General features: G+C 39.6%; 1 protein-coding gene across 4 annotated transcripts in view; it reads right to left on the bottom strand.

Moving 5' to 3' along the window:
- The window catches only part of RELCH (RAB11 binding and LisH domain, coiled-coil and HEAT repeat containing), a 63681-nt gene that overhangs the window by 35280 nt on the left and 9867 nt on the right, over positions 1-18534 (bottom strand). For 3 of the 4 annotated variants that reach the window (XR_014011038.1, XM_081206182.1, XM_081206181.1), the window contains exons 2-10: positions 14582-14671; positions 10000-10071; positions 9827-9882; positions 9379-9492; positions 7953-8153; positions 7764-7855; positions 6085-6360; positions 4123-4198; positions 3566-3661 (exon numbers count right to left, since the gene is read on the bottom strand). Coding sequence is in view for 3 of the 4 variants with exons in the window: in XM_081206182.1 (XP_081062308.1) it covers positions 3566-3661; positions 4123-4198; positions 6085-6360; positions 7764-7855; positions 7953-8153; positions 9379-9492; positions 9827-9882; positions 10000-10071; positions 14582-14671 (1073 nt within the window). In the remaining variant the exon portion in view is untranslated. The remainder of the gene's footprint in view (positions 1-3565; positions 3662-4122; positions 4199-6084; positions 6361-7763; positions 7856-7952; positions 8154-9378; positions 9493-9826; positions 9883-9999; positions 10072-14581; positions 14672-18534) is intronic. The other variant, XM_081206183.1, reaches the window with a different exon arrangement.

Raw genomic sequence — 18534 nt, 5'->3', positions numbered from 1 at the left:
CATCACCGCCGAAGTGCCGAAGTTGTTTAAGAAGTTGGAGCTGCACAATGAGCAGCTCCGCATTTGTGACCCCGAGCCTCCCGCTGTCCTCTGCCACTGCCAGGAGCAGCCCTAGACATGCCTCCTTTGGGGCTGCGCGAGCCAGGAGATCTGTCAAGCACCACGGCACAAATGCGACTAGGAATTATGTTTCAGCGCCCCACAACCCAGGTTTCAGGCGCTATGTAGCACCTTGCTTTTCTTTCCTGGTTTCTTGGAAAAAAGAATGAAATAAATAACCCTGATAACATGAAAACTAAAGGTTTCAAATGGTCAAGAAAAGAGGCTTTAATTTAAAAGTCATACTTGACTTCACTGGGAAAGAATACAATGTTTGCCAAAGGAACGAAGCGTGCTTCTTCTTTAAAGCTTTACCTCAAGTACATTGTCTATTATGCGATGAATTCTTCCTCGGCCATACCTACAATCTTCTCATTTGCCTCTGTTTCCTCAGGTTCTCTAACTACAACACACTGCAAAATTCCTCGCCAGAAGAACTAATAATTCCACAATCCACTTTGCTCTAAAGGGGAAACATGAATAATCTAGGGGTGTTTTCTTTTCTTCCACAATACTGCTCACGTGCCAGAAGATAATGGCCCAAACCACCAAAACAGGTTTTCTGATACAGTATCGACAAATCCAAGATTGCACCTAGATGGACCACTCAATTTAGTAAAGCACCTGTCTGAACAACTTCTTAAATAACTATTTACACAAAGCTGTAACGCTTTATTCTTTGGTCTGGGTCACACATCATGAACCATGGCTTAGTGTGAATGTGAGGTTTCTTTCTGGGAAAGGAGATCACAGCTGCTTTGCTCCTTTCTGATTGTTCTGCTGCCATGCTGAGCTAAGTCACAGTTCAGCTTAGTATGTCATCTGAACCTGGATCTCACAGTTTAGATGTCCTGGAAAACCATAACCATACAGTATTGGACAAATATTGGTTGCAGCTCATGGTTCGTCTGGAGAGAGCTAAACCCAGGTTCAGACAACATGGGAGTCCATGTCTTTGCCTTAAACCATTGCCTTAAAGTCCTATTGAATTCACAGAACTAGTTCCATGCTACTTTTGCTCCCTGTGACCAGATCCTTGTAAATATATTGATCTATACCACTAATAATATCAAAAATACCATTCTGCTTCTCATGAAATCAAAAAGAACCTAACACATATTGTCATATTATTCATATTCTGTTGAACTTTGAAGCAATACACCCATGTGGTATATTTTGAAATGGGTACTATATTGCAATAAACTCAACATTGCTCTGACTTTCTTAGGCATGTAACTAATCCGGGAAAAGTAAACATTAAGAACCTAGTTATTCAATCGTTCATTCACATAATGTACGCATGTTTATATACACAACAATTAGTATTGGAGTGTAATATAAAAACAGAAGCTGTGTTATTTGTTGAAATTATGCCAAATGAGGGAAACTGAAATAAAAATATGGGCCTCATGTTTGTGCACAAGTAGGCTCCAACACAAACCATTAGTATTTCTTTTCTTCTAAATTCAGTATTTTGCCAAATATAGTTTACTTTTTTAAAAAAAAAAAGTTTACATGCAAGCACAAGGTTCTAACGTAAGGCATTTCATATCTAAAACACAGATAGTAACTTGAATGAATGTTTATGTAGTTATTATTATTTCCACAAATTTTGCAAGGGAGAAGTAAGCAGGAGGTAGGCTGCAGAAATCTTACACTAACTCCAAGTGTAACTAGGAGCTGCAAAGAGAAGCTCAAGTAGCACCCCGCCAAGCCAAACAGCAAGAGTCAGAAATTAGTAACTGATCCTGGAACACATCTTACACAGTTGTTTTTCTATCACAACTTAAACAGAATCATTAGTTTAGTCCATAAGGTATACAGTTTATAGAATTAAATGCTGCATGCAATTGTAGAATTTCAATGTATCTAATGAAAAGTTTATAGACATATGGAGGTTGCGAAGTCATTTTAACCGAGGGATCAGTACACATTTCTTGACTTGGTTGCCTTTTCATACAGCCCCCAAGGGCTAAAATGCCAATCGCACGACTATTTCTCTAGATTAATAGGTAAAGCCAAGCTGGCTGGAAAAGCAGTTCCTAACCAAAAACAAAACACACACAACTGCCTCATCTTCAGCTCATGTCATTCTTTATAATATGCATTAGAAAGTTCTGTCAATAAGGGCCAAGTCCCAGACCACTAAAAGTACCTACAAGAAGAATCATCTTGTTAGTATGATGTGACTCACATCACGGCAGGTACGGTGAACCTGCTCCCCACCAGGTGTGGGACTCTAACTTCCACCATCCCTGATCATAGGCCATGCTGGCTGGGGATGATGAGAACTGGAGTCCCACAACATCTGGAAGGCACCAGGTTTCCTATCCCTGCATTATAATCTACATTGTAAAAGTGACAGCATATCAACCCTTGAATCCCAAACACTGGAAGTGCCTTGCCCAATGGAGCAAAGGCGCAATGCCTAGCTTCCCAGAAGTGGTGTCGCTGCTGCTTACCAGGAGGGAAAGGGGTGAGGCAGCCTGCTTGGTGACAGTACACCAGACTGGCTCTGCTGGTGCGCTCACATTGCACCAGCTTCTCTGATTCCTACCACCCAGTAAGCAGCAGCGTCTCCACTGCCGGGAAGTTTATATTGCAGCTCTGTCCTGCTGGGTGAGTCGGTTCTGCCAAATGCTATTCAATTCTAAGGACATTCTTCTTGTAAAAGTTGTGTAGGCACAACAATATTTGTAGCTCTATTTGCTTTTTACCAGCATATATTCTGCTTTACAAGAAATAAAGCTATATAACTTATTTCCCTTGCAAGGGACTCCTAATGTTTGGCTCTTTTCGCAATGAATTCTAGAGCAGAAGTATTTCCCCTTGGAATCTGCTGTGGTCCAGAGGTTCAGTGACAGATGAATGAAGCGACTGGGGAGCAGTTTTTAATCTCTTGCCTTCTTTCCACCCCTGGACCTCTTATGCCTGTCGCTGGGAGCCAACAGTTGCAAGCCATGTCAATGGTAACTTGGATAAAGAATTCCTATCTAGTTAGGGACTAACATCCTGATTGTATTTTAAACATATTGTAAGCTGCCTTGAGAACCTCTGTTAATTATATATGTATTGTTTTAAATGATACATATATAATTCTCATCGATGTTAAGAGGCTAATTAACCCCAATTCAATATTATAACTCTGCTTTGACACACAGAAGCACTAGAAGTGGGTTTAGCTAACACAAGTAAGCAAACTGAAGGGCAAAACAGATGGACTCACAATAACAGGCCTGCAGAGTGCCATCAAGGATCTTAAGCAAAAGGACAAAGAGTAGGATATCATGCTGTTTTGCTAAACTCACCTGGCAGAGGTGCACAACCATTCTCTAGGAGCAGAGATGCATGCACAAAAGTAATAAGATGATTGCAAGTAATCGACTTCAACATGATATACACTACTAACTTCTCAATAAACAGAAATGTTGCATAAAATTGAAATCAAAATGTCTGGATTTCTCACCTCTCGCTTTGCAAGCAGGACATTAGGAACGATATGCGGCAAGCAACGCCCAAGCATCAGCATGACGCTTTTTTCACTATCAGCAATTCGGGACACCTGGAAGTGCAATTTTGAATTAAAAAAAGAAAGAAAAAGAAATAATATGCTGCAATGGCATTTATGCAATTCTTAAGGTAAATTAAGAAACCAGTCACGTCTTGGTTTCTGTCCCAGAAATCAGCACACAACAGGATATCGGGTTGACATGCTCATTTTAAACGTCTTGAAACCAAAAGACACAAAAGTTATCTGTGTAGGCTAACGCATAAGGAGCAGTATAACTCCATCTGAGTAATACAACTGGAGCCACCCCCATTTCAACAATGGCACTTGTTGAGGCTACTGGGTGTGGCCGCCAAAGCTAATAACCAGTCCATAGGTTCTAAAATCTCCTCTATGGAGCTACATAAGCAACGGGCCGGAAGTCTGCTGGAGTATTAAAAATTCAACAATATGGTCTCCCCAGCCTGGATGTTACGACTCATCAAGATTTAACATTTTCCAAAAAGGACATATACCTCTGATCCCAAACGGCTCTCTGCTGACATTTGACAGAAAGACAGCAATGCTTGATGGAACGCATGTGACAGCTTCCTGCAGTTGTTGGGGCGTGGGGAGAAAGAAAAGACAGTTGGATAACTGATATTAGTAGCATGCCTCTTTGACTCACAACTGACAGCTACAGAACACAGTGTGTGTGTGTGTGTGTGTGTGTGTGCGCGCGCTGCTAGAATTCTAAACTGCTTTACAGATTAGACAAAAACCTTTCAAATGCTACTCCTACACTATCATACAGATTATATTACTCGACTGAGAAAACTAGTTTCCACGAGAAACCAACAGCTTGCCCACTGATGTAAACAGATTTTTAAAATAAAAAACAGCAACAACATTTCAGTTTTATTTATTTCTTGATTATTTCATTTACATCCCAACTTTCCTCCCAAGGAGCTCAAGGTGGCATACACGGCTCCTTTCCTTTCCCATTTTATCATGACGACGACAACAACAACAACAACAACAAAGAGAAGTACACTGATCTTGGACAAGTTACCAAGAAGGAAAATGTAATTAACAACTGCTATCTTTTGAGTTACCTGTCTTGTTTATAAATTTCATATTGCGCTTTTCTTCTTACAGTGCAACCCAACCCAACTTACAAAGGCATTTTACCAGGGGAAGGGGGTGATTCAAATGGATTTTACTAAAATGCCACCCTAATTATGCTTGCATGTAATCTACTGGGGAAGAATCAAAATCAATATGGTCAATCAAAATCCTCAGATCTTACAATGTTGGATAGAAATGGTTATCTGCATACTACAAACCAAATGGGGAAACTGACTTTGGTAATATTCTGAGCCAATTATATTTCAGTCTTTTGATACAAATGTAGCAATTTTCAAATTTGGGTTTTTAAAAAGAGCGTTTAGGAAGCAATCCTGATTTCAAGGAGGTATCTCAAATTGCTTATGAGTAAATTATTCATTTCAAAAACAAAGCCCATTATCAAGTCCCACTTGAAAAGTATATTCAACACTATTATTTTGAGGCTCAGGGTGAGAAACACATATAACGAAAACTTTTAAAAATGCTATACATGAACATTACCAGTAAGGTATGAAAACCTATGGTGTGACTGCACATTTTCTTGAGATAAAAGATGAGCACCAGTAATTATAAGCTCATGATGTTATATGGACTAGATCACTGGTCTAACTGGTGAGTCATGACCCACTAGCGGGTCATCGCCTGATCCCAAGGGGGTCACAACAGGAGCACCATCACCATGCAAATATATGGTAAAAGACTTAAGAACTGGATCCCCAAATGCATGTTTGGGTTAAACGTGGATCCTGAGTCTGAAAAGGCCCGAAGGTACCTGGCCAAGATGAAAGAACAAAAGGAACACGAGACAGCCTCATTGTGGCTGCATCCAAATGTCAAACAAACCACCTTTCATCTCAAAGCTAGGGCCTCAACATACTTGCAGCAGGCATAACCATCTGTTTTAATAGGGGTGGTGGCGGTGGCTGGGGTTCAAATCTCTGACCTGTGATACAAAGAAGCAATATGTACATGCAGGAATGAAGTGTTTATGCAACTAGAGCCCCATCTTTTAATCCTGCAGCAGCAGTTTCCATGGCTGGAGAAGTGAACCATGAGCCTTTTTATTTTATTTTAATGACCATCACAGTCAAACAGTGCTTAAATGGTAGGAATGCAAGCAAGTTGGACACACAATGCAGGAGCATCAGTGCTCAGGTCGGCACTTGGAAGGTAGGCAGGAGAAATACTGTTAGCTTCACGCATGGCGATTTCCCATGTCAGAAGGGGGGAAACCCAAATGCTTAGGGGGTGTGCACTAAAAATTCAGATCCCTCACACACTTGTTAAATTTGCCCTGTACAGCAAGTGAAACATTAAAAGAATCTTACAACATTGGTATTCTTTTTCTGGAAAAAGAAGAAGCTACTAACCTATTGGGTTTATCGAAGTGTATGGCAGCTTTATTTGATGGAGGACAAGATGGAAGTTTTTCTCTCTCCTTCAAAGGAAGAGAAATTCTCATATCTTCTTTAGGAGGCCTTTTCTCTTCAGTGTCACCATGCTGACCATCATTAAGCGAACTCTGGATATCTAAATATCTCCCGTTATCATCTGGGACTGTGAGAGGCACTTGAGCTAAAGATGATTGGACTGAATCGAATATCACTGGAACAGGAGTTTTTTCTTTTCTTAAGTACTCTATCTCACTGAAAAGAGGGAGGCAGGACATAAAGGATTGGAATTAAGAAACAAGTTAGTAAGTAAAGCACTTCCAGTAACCTAAAATATATATTAACAGGTTTTCCAAATGTGTTCCAGGTCATATACAAAGCCTATTTCAGAAGCTTAGGAATTGAAACTGGAAGGTTTTCTAAAATTATTTATTAAGCCTAGGAATAGGGAACTTGTGGCCCTCCAAATGTTGTGTTATACAGTGGTGCCCCGCAAGACGAATGCTTCGCAAGACGGAAAACCCTCTAGACGAAAGGGTTTTCCGTTTTTGAGCTGCTTCGCAAGACAAATTTCCCTATGGGCTTGCTTTGCAAGACGAAAACGTCTTGCGAGTGTTCCAATTTTTTTTAGCTCCCCCCCTTTTTCTAAGCCGCTAAGCCGCTAATAGCCTTTTAGCCGCTAAGCCGCTAAGCCTTTAATAGCCGCTAAACCGCTAATAGCGCTAATCCGCTAATAGGGTTGCTTCGCAAGACGAAAAAACCGCTAGACGAAGAGACTCACGGAACGGATTATTTTTGTCTTGCGAGGCACCACTGTAATTCCCAATCTGGGAATTGGAATCTAACCTTCGGAGGACCACAGACTCAGCAACCCTTCTGTAGCCATTAAAACCCCATCTTTCCATGATAAAAATCATACTGAAGGGAGCATGTAGCACCCTTGTTCATATGTAATGCTAGGCCAAGTCATGGCTTAACCCAAATGAGCAAATGCAAGGACTCCTAAATACAAGACCACAGCCACTTTCCTCCTCCCCAGTTAATTTATCTGTATTGCTGAGCTAAGCCATGGCTTGGCTTAGTATGTGGTCTGAAACCAGGCTCATGGTTTAACTCTCCCAGATAAACCACAAGCTACAAAGCATAGGACAAACCTTAGTTACACTTCATAGGAAGAAAACTTAGCAGTTTTCTACTGGAATCAATTTGCCATAAGAGCTTATAAGTAAGGAACAGTAATCATTCCTCCTTCTGACCAGCTGCTATGGGAAGGCTCCCCGGGGCTTCGTGTTCTAGGATACAATGGTTGATGGTATTGAAAGCTGTTAGCTTGAAAATAGCAACTAAACCACATTGGTAAGCAAAGTGGTTTCTTAAGTAGCATAATTCAATGTCTGGCCTATTCAATGCAATTTAGGGCACCAATGAAACAAAGTTAGGCATGCTTAACTGTGCCATTAAGATCAACAAGACACAAGAAGTTACAAAGTCAAGTAAATATTGAATTGTTTACCATTTATGTTGTAACTGAGGTGACTACTGAGCATTTAAGTGATTCATTTATTTATCTGTGCCATCCGCCTTTTCCGAGACTATAAAATGCCAAGTAACTTCCCATTTCCTAAAAAGCACATCGTCTACAATGGTGGAGGATATACCTTTCAAGCCTTCGTATTTGTTCCAGCAGAGACCACTTCTCGGTGCTTAACACATTAATTTGATCTTCCAATTTCTGCACCATTACACATTGCTAAAGGGGGGAAAACATAAGGGGGGAGGAAATAATTTATCACACTGCATTTTGGTAGCAGGCTTTAAACTGACAAAAGTGAATGATGTTTGTCTACCTCTATAGATTCTGGTGTTCCAAATATAGGAATGTTCTCTAGGATAGGAGTGGTTGCGTCAAATTCATCCTCTTCCGGGCCAACTGCTACATCTACAACATCTTTCGCAGTTACTTGGTGGTTCCCAAAGTCACGGTAGAGTTGTAGCAAGTCTGGAGGCTTTGGAATGTTCAGTCCTACGTCATCCCATAATTCAAAATCCTTTAGAAGTGTAAAAGCAGAATATTAATTGTTAACTACCCTTCTCATCCCGTCAAGTATTGTTATGAGTTGACCTTGGTTAGACATAAGCATGCGCATGCCTGTGTGTGTATGCGCAAGCTTGGTGTTCCTTTCAGAAGGCTGAAGACAGGAGCTATATGACTTCTGAGATGCAACAGACTGGAAAAACAAGACAGATGGGGGAGGGTTGAAGGAAACAGATGTCCAACATGGACCAGACAGCCAGACTCTTAAACTGAACCCCAAAATAAGCCATGCTGTGGAAATCCCCTTCTATAAGCAAAAATCAGCATGGCAGACAGGATCCTGGCACCTTATGGGGAAATCCCCAGTAAGAAGCAAGAGGCCATGTCATTTGCCAAAAAAGGAGGGGGGAAATTGCTGAGTGGAAGACAGAGGGGCGAGCTGGAAAACCTTGACCAGATATGGCTCCAGAATAGAGGGAGCAGTGGCCATCAGGCCCCATAAAAGGCATAAAGGACTCACCTACCCTACAGCAAAGTTGGAGATTGACAGAGAAGCCCAAAGCAGTGTTATAACACCTGAACTCTGACCTTGCATCAGCTAGCTATCCTGGGTATGGTTGCCCCAAGTCTACAGGGAGGTTCAGGAATGAGGAAAGAAAAAAAGGACAATTTCACCTGCAAATCTCCCCCACCCCCTGGTTGTAAGGTTACAGAGATGGGTGCCACCAAGTTAAAAAAACACAAAAATGTCTTCCTCCCAGGCTAATCAGGGAAGGTGGCCTTTCTAATCTTTCTTCTCCTTCTCTAGAAGCCTCTCTCTGTGCTCTAAAGAAGTCCCAGGCTGGCAGCCAGATCCACACCTGAAACCTTTCAGCACTTAACAGCATAGCAATGAAATATTTTAGGAGTGAGGGGGCGAACACCTGCTCCTCCTGAAGACTTATCTCCCTCTATGAGTCCTGAACAGTACCAGAAAGTTCATGTTCCAAGCTGGCTGCAGCCCTGAAGGGGGAGCACCACTGTTATGAGCTGGTGATAGACAGACGTATTTTGTTGTGGGCCTCCATTTGTGGTTTACTATTTCCTGCTCTGACCAAAACGATAACCCTGCACCAGTCTCTCCTACATATGAGTCACTATCCAAATATTGTTTGGAAACTAGGCTCAAGAATTACCAAGTGCTTGGAAAGGTAAGTGTGGAAAAGACAAGCTGTAACGTAATTATTATTCAAACTTACCTGATCATCACTTTCATCTGAAAAAGTTATTGAAGTAAGCTTGTAGCTGTTCTTTAATAAAAATTCATTGACTAAGAAGTTTAGAGCTCTTTTTTCAAGAGGTTTAATTGGTTCCTAGGAAAAAGAAGGAAGTTATGTAAGAGATGTAAATACTCTCATTAGAATATTTATTCTATCATTATCATATGTCTTAAGATAGCAACTCAATCATGTCTAGATATCACAGAGTAGTTTACACGGTGTACTCAACAAGCTAATTGTGTAGTGTGTATATATATCTATATCTATTTACACACAAACACCCCCCACACCACCTAAAGGTTTTACTGCAATCAAGGAGTATATAAATATTGTGTTTTGTTTTGTTTTTAAAAAAGGCAATTGGCTAACTGCTGATACACGATAACAGCAAATAATTGGGTGTTCCCCCCCAATCCAAACTACCCACCTGAATTTCAGGACTTGATTTGTAATTTCTCCGTTCCTGCAAAGGAACTTCATTTTCTGCAAACAGCAATATATAAAAATTTGTTATTCTCCATTTTGTGAGGCATCACCTACTGCTATTTTGTCAAAATGGAAAAAAAAACAAAAACGAAGGAAAAGGTTTATGTACACCACCTGCAGCCTGAGTCAGGTTGGCTCGGAGGGCCTGAATGGTCTCCTTTGCTTTCCGTAGTTCAAACTCCAGGACTGGACAAGGATTTGGATTAAACATACACAGGCATCCAACCAAGAATAGGGAAACAAAAATGAAATATAAAAAAGCAAGGATGGGTGTGAAAATAAAATACAATTTGTATTAAAGACAAAGCATGCAATCTTTATGGAACTCATGAACGCATGCAGCAGAGTTAGACTGAAGCAAACTGGTGAACATTTTCCACAATTAAAGTCTAACCTTAATGAAGAACTTAAGCTGTCTGACAAGGAATGCTATAGGCTTTAAGCAGAATATTGTACCACATTGGAAAGCTTGAAAGATTTTCCTTACAAGGCATTAATGATGACTAATACTTTAAAGTTGAAAAAGAGAAGTGTGAAGATGAGTGTGACTTGCTTTGAGGGACTGGGATGAATTTGAAATACAACTTTCATCAACAAAATGGAATTCCAAGAAACTACACAGGTTATAATCTACATTTTTACAGCTACTGGAGGCAGCTTTATGTTTTTCTATGTGGCATGATGTTTTTTGGAGCAGTTTATCAGTGGGCTGGTTCTACTCCTTAGGCCACTGTAAATTTTGCTAGAGGCACATTTAATAATTTTCCAAACAAAACATTTGTTCCGTCATTTAGACAAGATGAGATAATTTAACATTTATGAATTGCTTTCTGCCACAACACTTTGAGCAATATGTAAGTAGATCCAATTTATCAAATATCTCAGAACTGGAACTTACATTGACTGTCGTTAAGGGGTTAAAATTCACTCTGGACCATTTGTAATTAACATTTAACATTATCAATATATAATAATCTGGAGGAAATTATAGGTGGTATTCAACTAAGTTGGAGCCACTGAAATTAATGAACATATTTAAGTTAGTTCCATTAACCTCAATGGCCCTACTCTGGGTAAAACCTAGTTGACTACAGTTCTATATTTTTTTGGTAATTACATAAAATCTTTATATTGGAATAACCTAGGTTGTGCCAAAAAAGCAGGTGCTGTGTTCATGGAGTCTTTCACCCCTGGATAATGTATGGCGATAACTGTATTTTATGGATGAATTTGTGTAATATGTTGGTAGTAAGTGTGTATGGGAAAAAGATTCACTCAGTTTGCATTTTTCTTCTTTAAAAACAGAATGGGTATAGTTAGAGTACATCACATCTACTACATGGAAAGAACTTGTTTGATGCACAGAACTTTACTGCAGAACTACGAAAGCACAACTGAGGATCTGATGAGAAAGTGAAAAAAATCTGTAGGAATCAGCAATGCTGATCTGCAAATATTTCTGTGCAACAAAGTCTGAAAACAATGTTGATACTTTCTACTGATTAATAAATTAATTCTGTAGAAGCAGCCAGCATTAGCACAATTTGGTTAACCTTGGCTTTTTGAAAAGTTACTCAACTTGTAGATGAATTGAGTTTAAAAATTAAATTCTTCCTTTAGAAGATATAAAAATAGTTTGTTACAGAACAATTGCAGATCAGAAATGCCCTGCAACATGATGATAAAAATGTTCAAAAAAAGATAGCAAGAACACAAATTGTAGAGAAGCTCAGGAATTCCAGTAAGGAAACTAATGTTCAACAGCAAGACATATCACCAAGGGCACAGAAAGCCAGAAAAACCGTATCACATAAACCCATGTCAGACGGCAAAGTCTTTCTATTATCTAATTAACAGCTCTGAAATACACTAAACAACCAGTGTAACTTAACATTGTGTACTTAATTTTACCATTAAAACAGTTTACTCTGCTGCATGGTTTCTCTTCAGACATTTAACATTTTAATCCAGCTAGTATATATATATATGTATATAATGCAGGTTTTGGTGTCTTCGGGTGTCTTCCCGTGTAAGAGTTGGGGTGTCTAGGCGACGTTTCAACGAGGTCTCACTCGTCATCTTCAGGCTGGTGCTTTCGGCTTCTTGTTACTCTGTTCCAGTAACAAGAAGCCGAAAGCACCAGCCTGAAGATGACGAGTGAGACCTCGTTGAAACGTCGCCTAGACACCCCAACTCTTACACGGGAAGACACCCGAAGACACCAAAACCTGCATTCCTGTACCCGTGAAAACCTACGAAAGCAAATATGTATATAATTATTCAACAATATATCAAACATGACTGGCTGAAATAAAAACAGATGGTTGGCTCCAGACTAACAGGACAATCCTATACATGTCTGCTCAGAATCAAGCACTGAGTTCAATGAGAATTACTCCCAGGAAGGTGTTATAGGACTGCACCCTAAAGTTAGATTCCGATGGGGCAAGCAAAACCACAACTAATTTTGTCTGGTTCCAACCCACATATTCTAGTAAAAAAAAAAGTCATTGTTTTTATTACAATTTAATGAGCTATTTTCATTCTTTTCAGGTAAAAATATGTCAGTGACTAGACTCCCCCCCCAATTGATAATAATGACTTCATAACTGCAGCCCTGACTTTAGTAGAATCAAAAACAATAGTTTTGTTCCAGCTTTGACTAATATGTTTATTTCTCCATTAGCTTCTGAAAATTCAACTGATCAAGTTGGATGTAACCCAAAAACACTCTTGATGCAATAAATATGTTAGGCTGGGATCCAGATGGTCTCTTGTGTGAGCAGAAAGTGCATCTGCTGCTAGCACAAGCTTCCAGCCTGCACCCATTCCCTGCTCCTTCCTCTAATATTCATGCTGCTTCAGAGGGCTCCTCTATCCTCTGGACTTCCCCATGTGCTTCTCTGGTTCCCGTCACATGCCTTTAAAGGTGCCCACAGGAGACTGTTAAGTCTGTTGTAGCTAAAATAACACAGCTACCTCCCTGGAATTTGTAGCATGTCAAGTCTTCACAATAAGCATAACCACCTTAGGGGAAAAGGCGTAATCTCTGCCAACAGCAGATATGGAACATGTGGTGAGGTGAACCATACTGGCATCATTGCAGCTTACCATCTCAACATTGGCATCATTGCTGCTTACCAGGCTGGGTTAGGGCTGGCCAGGAGCAGCATATTGCAACCCTGACTATGCCCTGCCCCCAACCCCATCCAGGTAAGCAGATGTTATGCCAATACCCTGAGAGCAATTCTGACCCACCACAGGTTTTTAAATTGTTTCGTTGCAAACCAACCATAGCCAGCAAAGCAGTAGCCACCGTTTCCAAACCCCTTCTGACAACTGTGCCAGAGATGGAAGGGTGGGAGGAGCTGGAGGGTTCCTGTAGCTCATTCTCCATGCCCCAGTGGAGAATCCACTTGTCTAGTTTGGATGTCAACCTAAATCATAGTTCAGTGTGATAGCTAAACCAGGGCAGCGATTTCTCCATGGAGCTGTGAAGAAATTAAAGTCCCCTCACTTTTCTTTTTCTAAAGCATGTGAGGTAACAAAACTACGTATTGCAGAAGACAGGCAACCAGTTGTTACACAACCACTAAGATGTTTTTATCAAGACAAAACCCATTCTTCTGTGGCTCTTAATGTTTGGCAAGTTCAAGATAAAACAGCATGACACTGCAACATTCAACCCAAGAAGTATACCATATTTTCCCATGTATAAGATGACCCCATGTATAAGATGACTGATGACCCCCCTTTTTTGAACCTAAAATTAAGAAATCAATAATTTAAGCATCAAACAGAACAACTTTGAGCTTTTGGGAGTGGGAGGTCGCCCTCCAACAAAAAGTTGTTGAACTTTTTTGCGAAGGTTGCCCAAAGTTAGGGTTACCATATTTTAAGAGCCTAAGCCCAGGCCGCCCATACCAGTGCCTGGGGCCGAACTCCTGTGCATTCACAATCCATGTATAGGATGACCCCCAATTTTTGCCTAAATTTTTAAAGCAAAAAACATGGTTTATACATGGAAAAATATGATAATTCTGGAATGTTGACAATCTTTTTAAATGCAATATTCAACCCTGAAAGTATTACGCTAGAATGTTGATCATATAAGGCTTTTGTCTTCACTATCAGTTTTAAAGAAATCAACTTTAAACATTTTTCATATTTGAATATTATCACAACTTCTAACCTATTTCATTTAGAATTGTACAACACAGTACACTGCTAGTCAGCCTGTTCACGCAAGTCTTTCTGGACCAATAAGGAAACCATTTAGCAGAAACATAAACAGCCATTAAAAGGTTTCATATTTAAAAGGACTTGTCTCTCAACAGCATTTTGTTCCTTACAAAACTAGATGCAGTAGTTGTCTTCAGCTGGACTTCAAATGCAATTGCTTTGTGACAATTATTACAGTGACAGAAAAAGACATAAAGCATAAAATGTATCAATGGAACTTTTTTAAAGAACAGGTTTTTGTATTAAAAATAAATAAATCAACTAGCCAAAGAAGTACTGTTACAAATTTAATAAACCATTCAAAAATATTCCATGTTACTAGAAACTTTACAAAACATTAAACTTAAAAGGTAACTTTAAAAAATAAATGTGACACACCTAAAGACTATTTCCAAATAAAAATTCACTGAGCAACATCCACACAATAGTTTATTTTATATGAAATTTTGCTCACCAGCCAGCCGTTCATCTGTCTCCCTGTTGCCATCATCTGAATATCTTGCAAAGTCCAGTGAGTCAAGAGTGCTAATGCTTCCAGCTCGATCTAAAAATATTTAAACAAACATTTGAGCTTTGTTTGTTCTCCCCATCCTGTACAAGGGTTCCCCAACTGAAGTTAGAGGCTGCACATGGCAAAGGACTTAAAAAAAGCTTTGGGTGGTATTCAACAAAGTTCTATTCAGAGTAGACCTACTTAAAATTAATGTATCCAAATTAGTCATGTTTATTCACTTCAATAGGCCTACTCCAAGTAAAATCTAGTTAAACGCTACCCTGGATGATCTTCCCATAACACAGTGCCAGGTTTAAGTTATACCTGCTTTCCTCTCATTACCACAAAACATTTCACTGCCTGTTTGCCTCAACTTTCTCTCACAAAAATGTGTTCTCTTTGAGCATGATCTTCTATTTAGACAGGGAAAAGAATGAAAAGAAGTCAATTTAGAGACAGGACAGGTATTGTATTTTTTTTAAAAAAAGATATTTATTAAAGTTTTTTAAAATATAAGAATGAAAAAAAAAATAAAAAGAAACAAAATACAACATAAAAACAGTTAAAAAACAAATAATTTTCCATAATATATCTTCCTTATGCTTATTTCCCCAGACCTCCTCATACCTCCCTTCTTTGTATTCCACTTCACCTTAATCCTTACCATTAAGCTTTTACCCATTTATAAACCTTTTTTTTTATCTCCTAAAGCATTACAGCTGGAAACCCCTTAGTTTCTATCCAACATCCTTCTAACATTCATTAATTTTACAATATTTCTGTAAATAGTCTTTAAATTTCTTCCAGTCTTCTTTCACCAACTCTGCTCCCTGGTCTCGGATTCTGCCAGTCATTTCTGCCAATTCCATGTAGTCGATCACCTTCATCTGCCATTCTTCCAGAGTGGGTAAATCTTGTGTCTTCCAATACTTTGCAATAAGTATTCTTGCTGCTGTTGTAGCATACATAAAAAAAGTTCTGTCCTTCTTTGGCACCAATTGGCCGACAATGCCCAGGAGAAAGGCCTCTGGTTTCTTCAGGAAGGTATATTTAAATACCTTTTTCAGTTCATTATATATCATTTCCCAGAAAGCCTTAATCTTTGGGCACGAACACCAAAGGTGAAAGAATGTACCTTCCGTTTCTTTACATTTCCAACATTTGTTATCGGGCAAATGATAGATTTTTGCAAGCTTGTCTGGGGTCATGTACCACCTGTATATCATTTTCATAATATTCTCTCTTAAGGCATTACATGCCGTAAACTTCATACCTGTGGTCCATAACTGTTCCCAATCAGCAAACATAATATTATGTCCAACATCTTGTGCCCATTTAATCATAGCAGATTTCACCGTTTCATCCTGAGTATTCCATTTCAACAGCAAGTTATACATTCTTGACAGATTCTTAGTTTTGGGTTCTAACAGTTCTGTTTCTAATTTTGATTTTTCCACCTGGAAGCCGATTGTCTTGTCCAAATTATATGCCTCCACTATCTGATAATAATGAAGCCAATCTCTCACTTTGTTTTTTAATTTTTCGAAACTCTGCAATTTCAGTTTGTCTCCTTCTTGTTCCAAAATTTCCCAATATGTCGGCCATTTGGCCTCCATATTGAGCCTTTTCTGAGCTTTTGCTTCCATTGGTGACAACCACTGACAGGACAGGCATTGTAAGCATAGTAACAATTCTACTGAAAACAAGAGTTTATGCCGAATACCTATATATGACAGCTGTAAAGGGCTGGATATAAATCTAACAATAATAAGAGGAGTTTCCCCGATGATCAGGAAGAGGAAGACAGCAAGAAAAAATATGGGGACAGGAATGTCTCAAATAGCAGCATGTTTCCTTTTAGGCTGCTTATACTACACCCATGTTTGAAACATACACAAATTCAGTGGTTAAAGAAAACACGCTAAGTGTAGAATTGCAACACAAGTTTGAAACCTATTTAAATGCAAAAAAGAAGAAAAGTCAATTCTGCACAGGAATTGTAACTCTAGACCAAGCCACGAAACGGGAGAAGGAACTGAGCTGTGGGTAACACCTGCATAAAACTAGTTAGAAACAGTTTAACAGAACTGTAAAGAAATTAAAAAGGGTAAGGAAATACATCTCTTTGCAGTACCGTATTGGCCCAAAGATAAGCCAAACCTGCTAATAAGCTGCACCTTTAAAATTCAAGGGAGAAAAAAAAGACAATACCCAAATATAAGCCGCTACCTTAAAATTCTGCAGGCACGCACACCCATAAATGGCAAACGTAGAAGAAAATCCTATGGGTACCATTCTCCTGTGCTCCTGGGCTGCTTCCTGTGGGGTAGCCACGCTGCTTTGCTGGCGGCCTTCCCCCTGCTATATTGCTGCCCCCCCACTGGCCCTCGTGGTGGCATCCTGGGAGGCGGGGGGTGCTCTCCATTCCAGCCTTGGAAGGCAAGGCAGGAAGGCGGACCTAGGGCAGCTGTTTCAGCAGCGATACCGTAAGGTTGGGAATATAAGCTGCACTATAACTTCACGGTCGGAATTTGGAAAAAAAAGTGTGGCTTATATTCTGGCCAATACGGTAAGTGTGTTTTATACTATGCAGTTAGCATGTTACACTCTAAGGTTTGTCTAGCTCAGTGTTTCTCAAACTTGGGTCACCAGCGGTTGTTGGACTACAACTCCCACCATCTCTGACCACTGGTCTTGCTAGATGGGAGTTGTAGTCCAACAACCGCTGGTGACCCAAGTTTGAGGAACACTGGACTCTAGCTAAACGAGAAACTTAAAATTAAATGATTACGTGGCTGGCTTCAAGGAGATCTGCTTCTTTTACTTCACTGGGCACAGAGTAGATGCAAAATATCAACTTCCTTTCTTTAGTAATATTTTACTAAGAACTATTTATGCATTACTCTGGGGGTGGGAGAACTGGAATACTTTATCAGGAAACTGGAAAAGAATCAAACTGAGGGACAGACAAAACACATTATAGTAATAGAGTCGTACCTTGGATTCCGACGCCTTGCAAGTTGAACGTTTTGGCTCCTGAACGCTGCAAAACCGGAAGCGAGTGTTTCGGTCTGTGAACGTTCTTTGGAACCCAAACGTCCGACGGGGCTTCCGTGGCTTCCAATTGGCTACCGGAGCTTCCTGCAGCCAATTAGAAGCCGTGCTTTGGTTTTCGAACATTTTAGAAGTCAAACGGACTTCCGGAACAGATTCCATTAGACTTCCAAGGTACGACTGTACTATTTCTGAGAGTGGTGGAGTATTATAGCTGTAATCGTATACACTTACTTAGGAGTAAATGGCACTGAAGTTAATGGGATGTGCCCATTGTAAATGCAAGAGCTGTATATTCTTATAATTGTTAAGTAATCACACAGGTCTTAATAAAGAACTAAATAATTTTTAAAAAAGATTTTTTTAAAGATACCATTATTCTGGTGCTATCAACAGGATGCACTGAAATCACAAAACTGCTCTTCTGCTCCATCTATCCTATTTCCTATAATAATCTGTACTGAGTTGTTCTTTCTGTACCTTGGCCTGGATGTAGCTTGTTTCTTAAGTCAGCCTCTTGAACAGTTTCTGCCAAGCACAGAAACTCTCCAAACATCCATATTCCTGGTCAACAGGTAGAACAAGTTTTTTTGAAATTACCATACTTCACAAAACTCCACACCTTTACTCTACACTGGCTGCTATTATTAATGCCAGAGGTAACCGCTTCAAATCCGAGAAAAATAACGTGTTGATCAGTTGAGGAAAATTACCGTATGTGAAGTAAAAGGCACTAAGGAGATTTGGTAATTTTAATGAAATGAGAATAAGCAACTTTTCAAGAGTTTCCAAGAATGCAAACAAAACTGGCAGTAGAATTTATTTTCACAACACTTTGTCTTCCTGAAAACTTACAAGCT

The sequence above is a fragment of the Podarcis bocagei genome (genome assembly GCF_964188305.1).
Source record: "Podarcis bocagei genome assembly, chromosome: 8".
Taxonomy (NCBI): Eukaryota; Metazoa; Chordata; class Lepidosauria; order Squamata; family Lacertidae; genus Podarcis; species Podarcis bocagei.
Note: the sequence above shows the minus strand (reverse complement) of the source record. Positions and strands in the feature narration are given on the sequence as shown.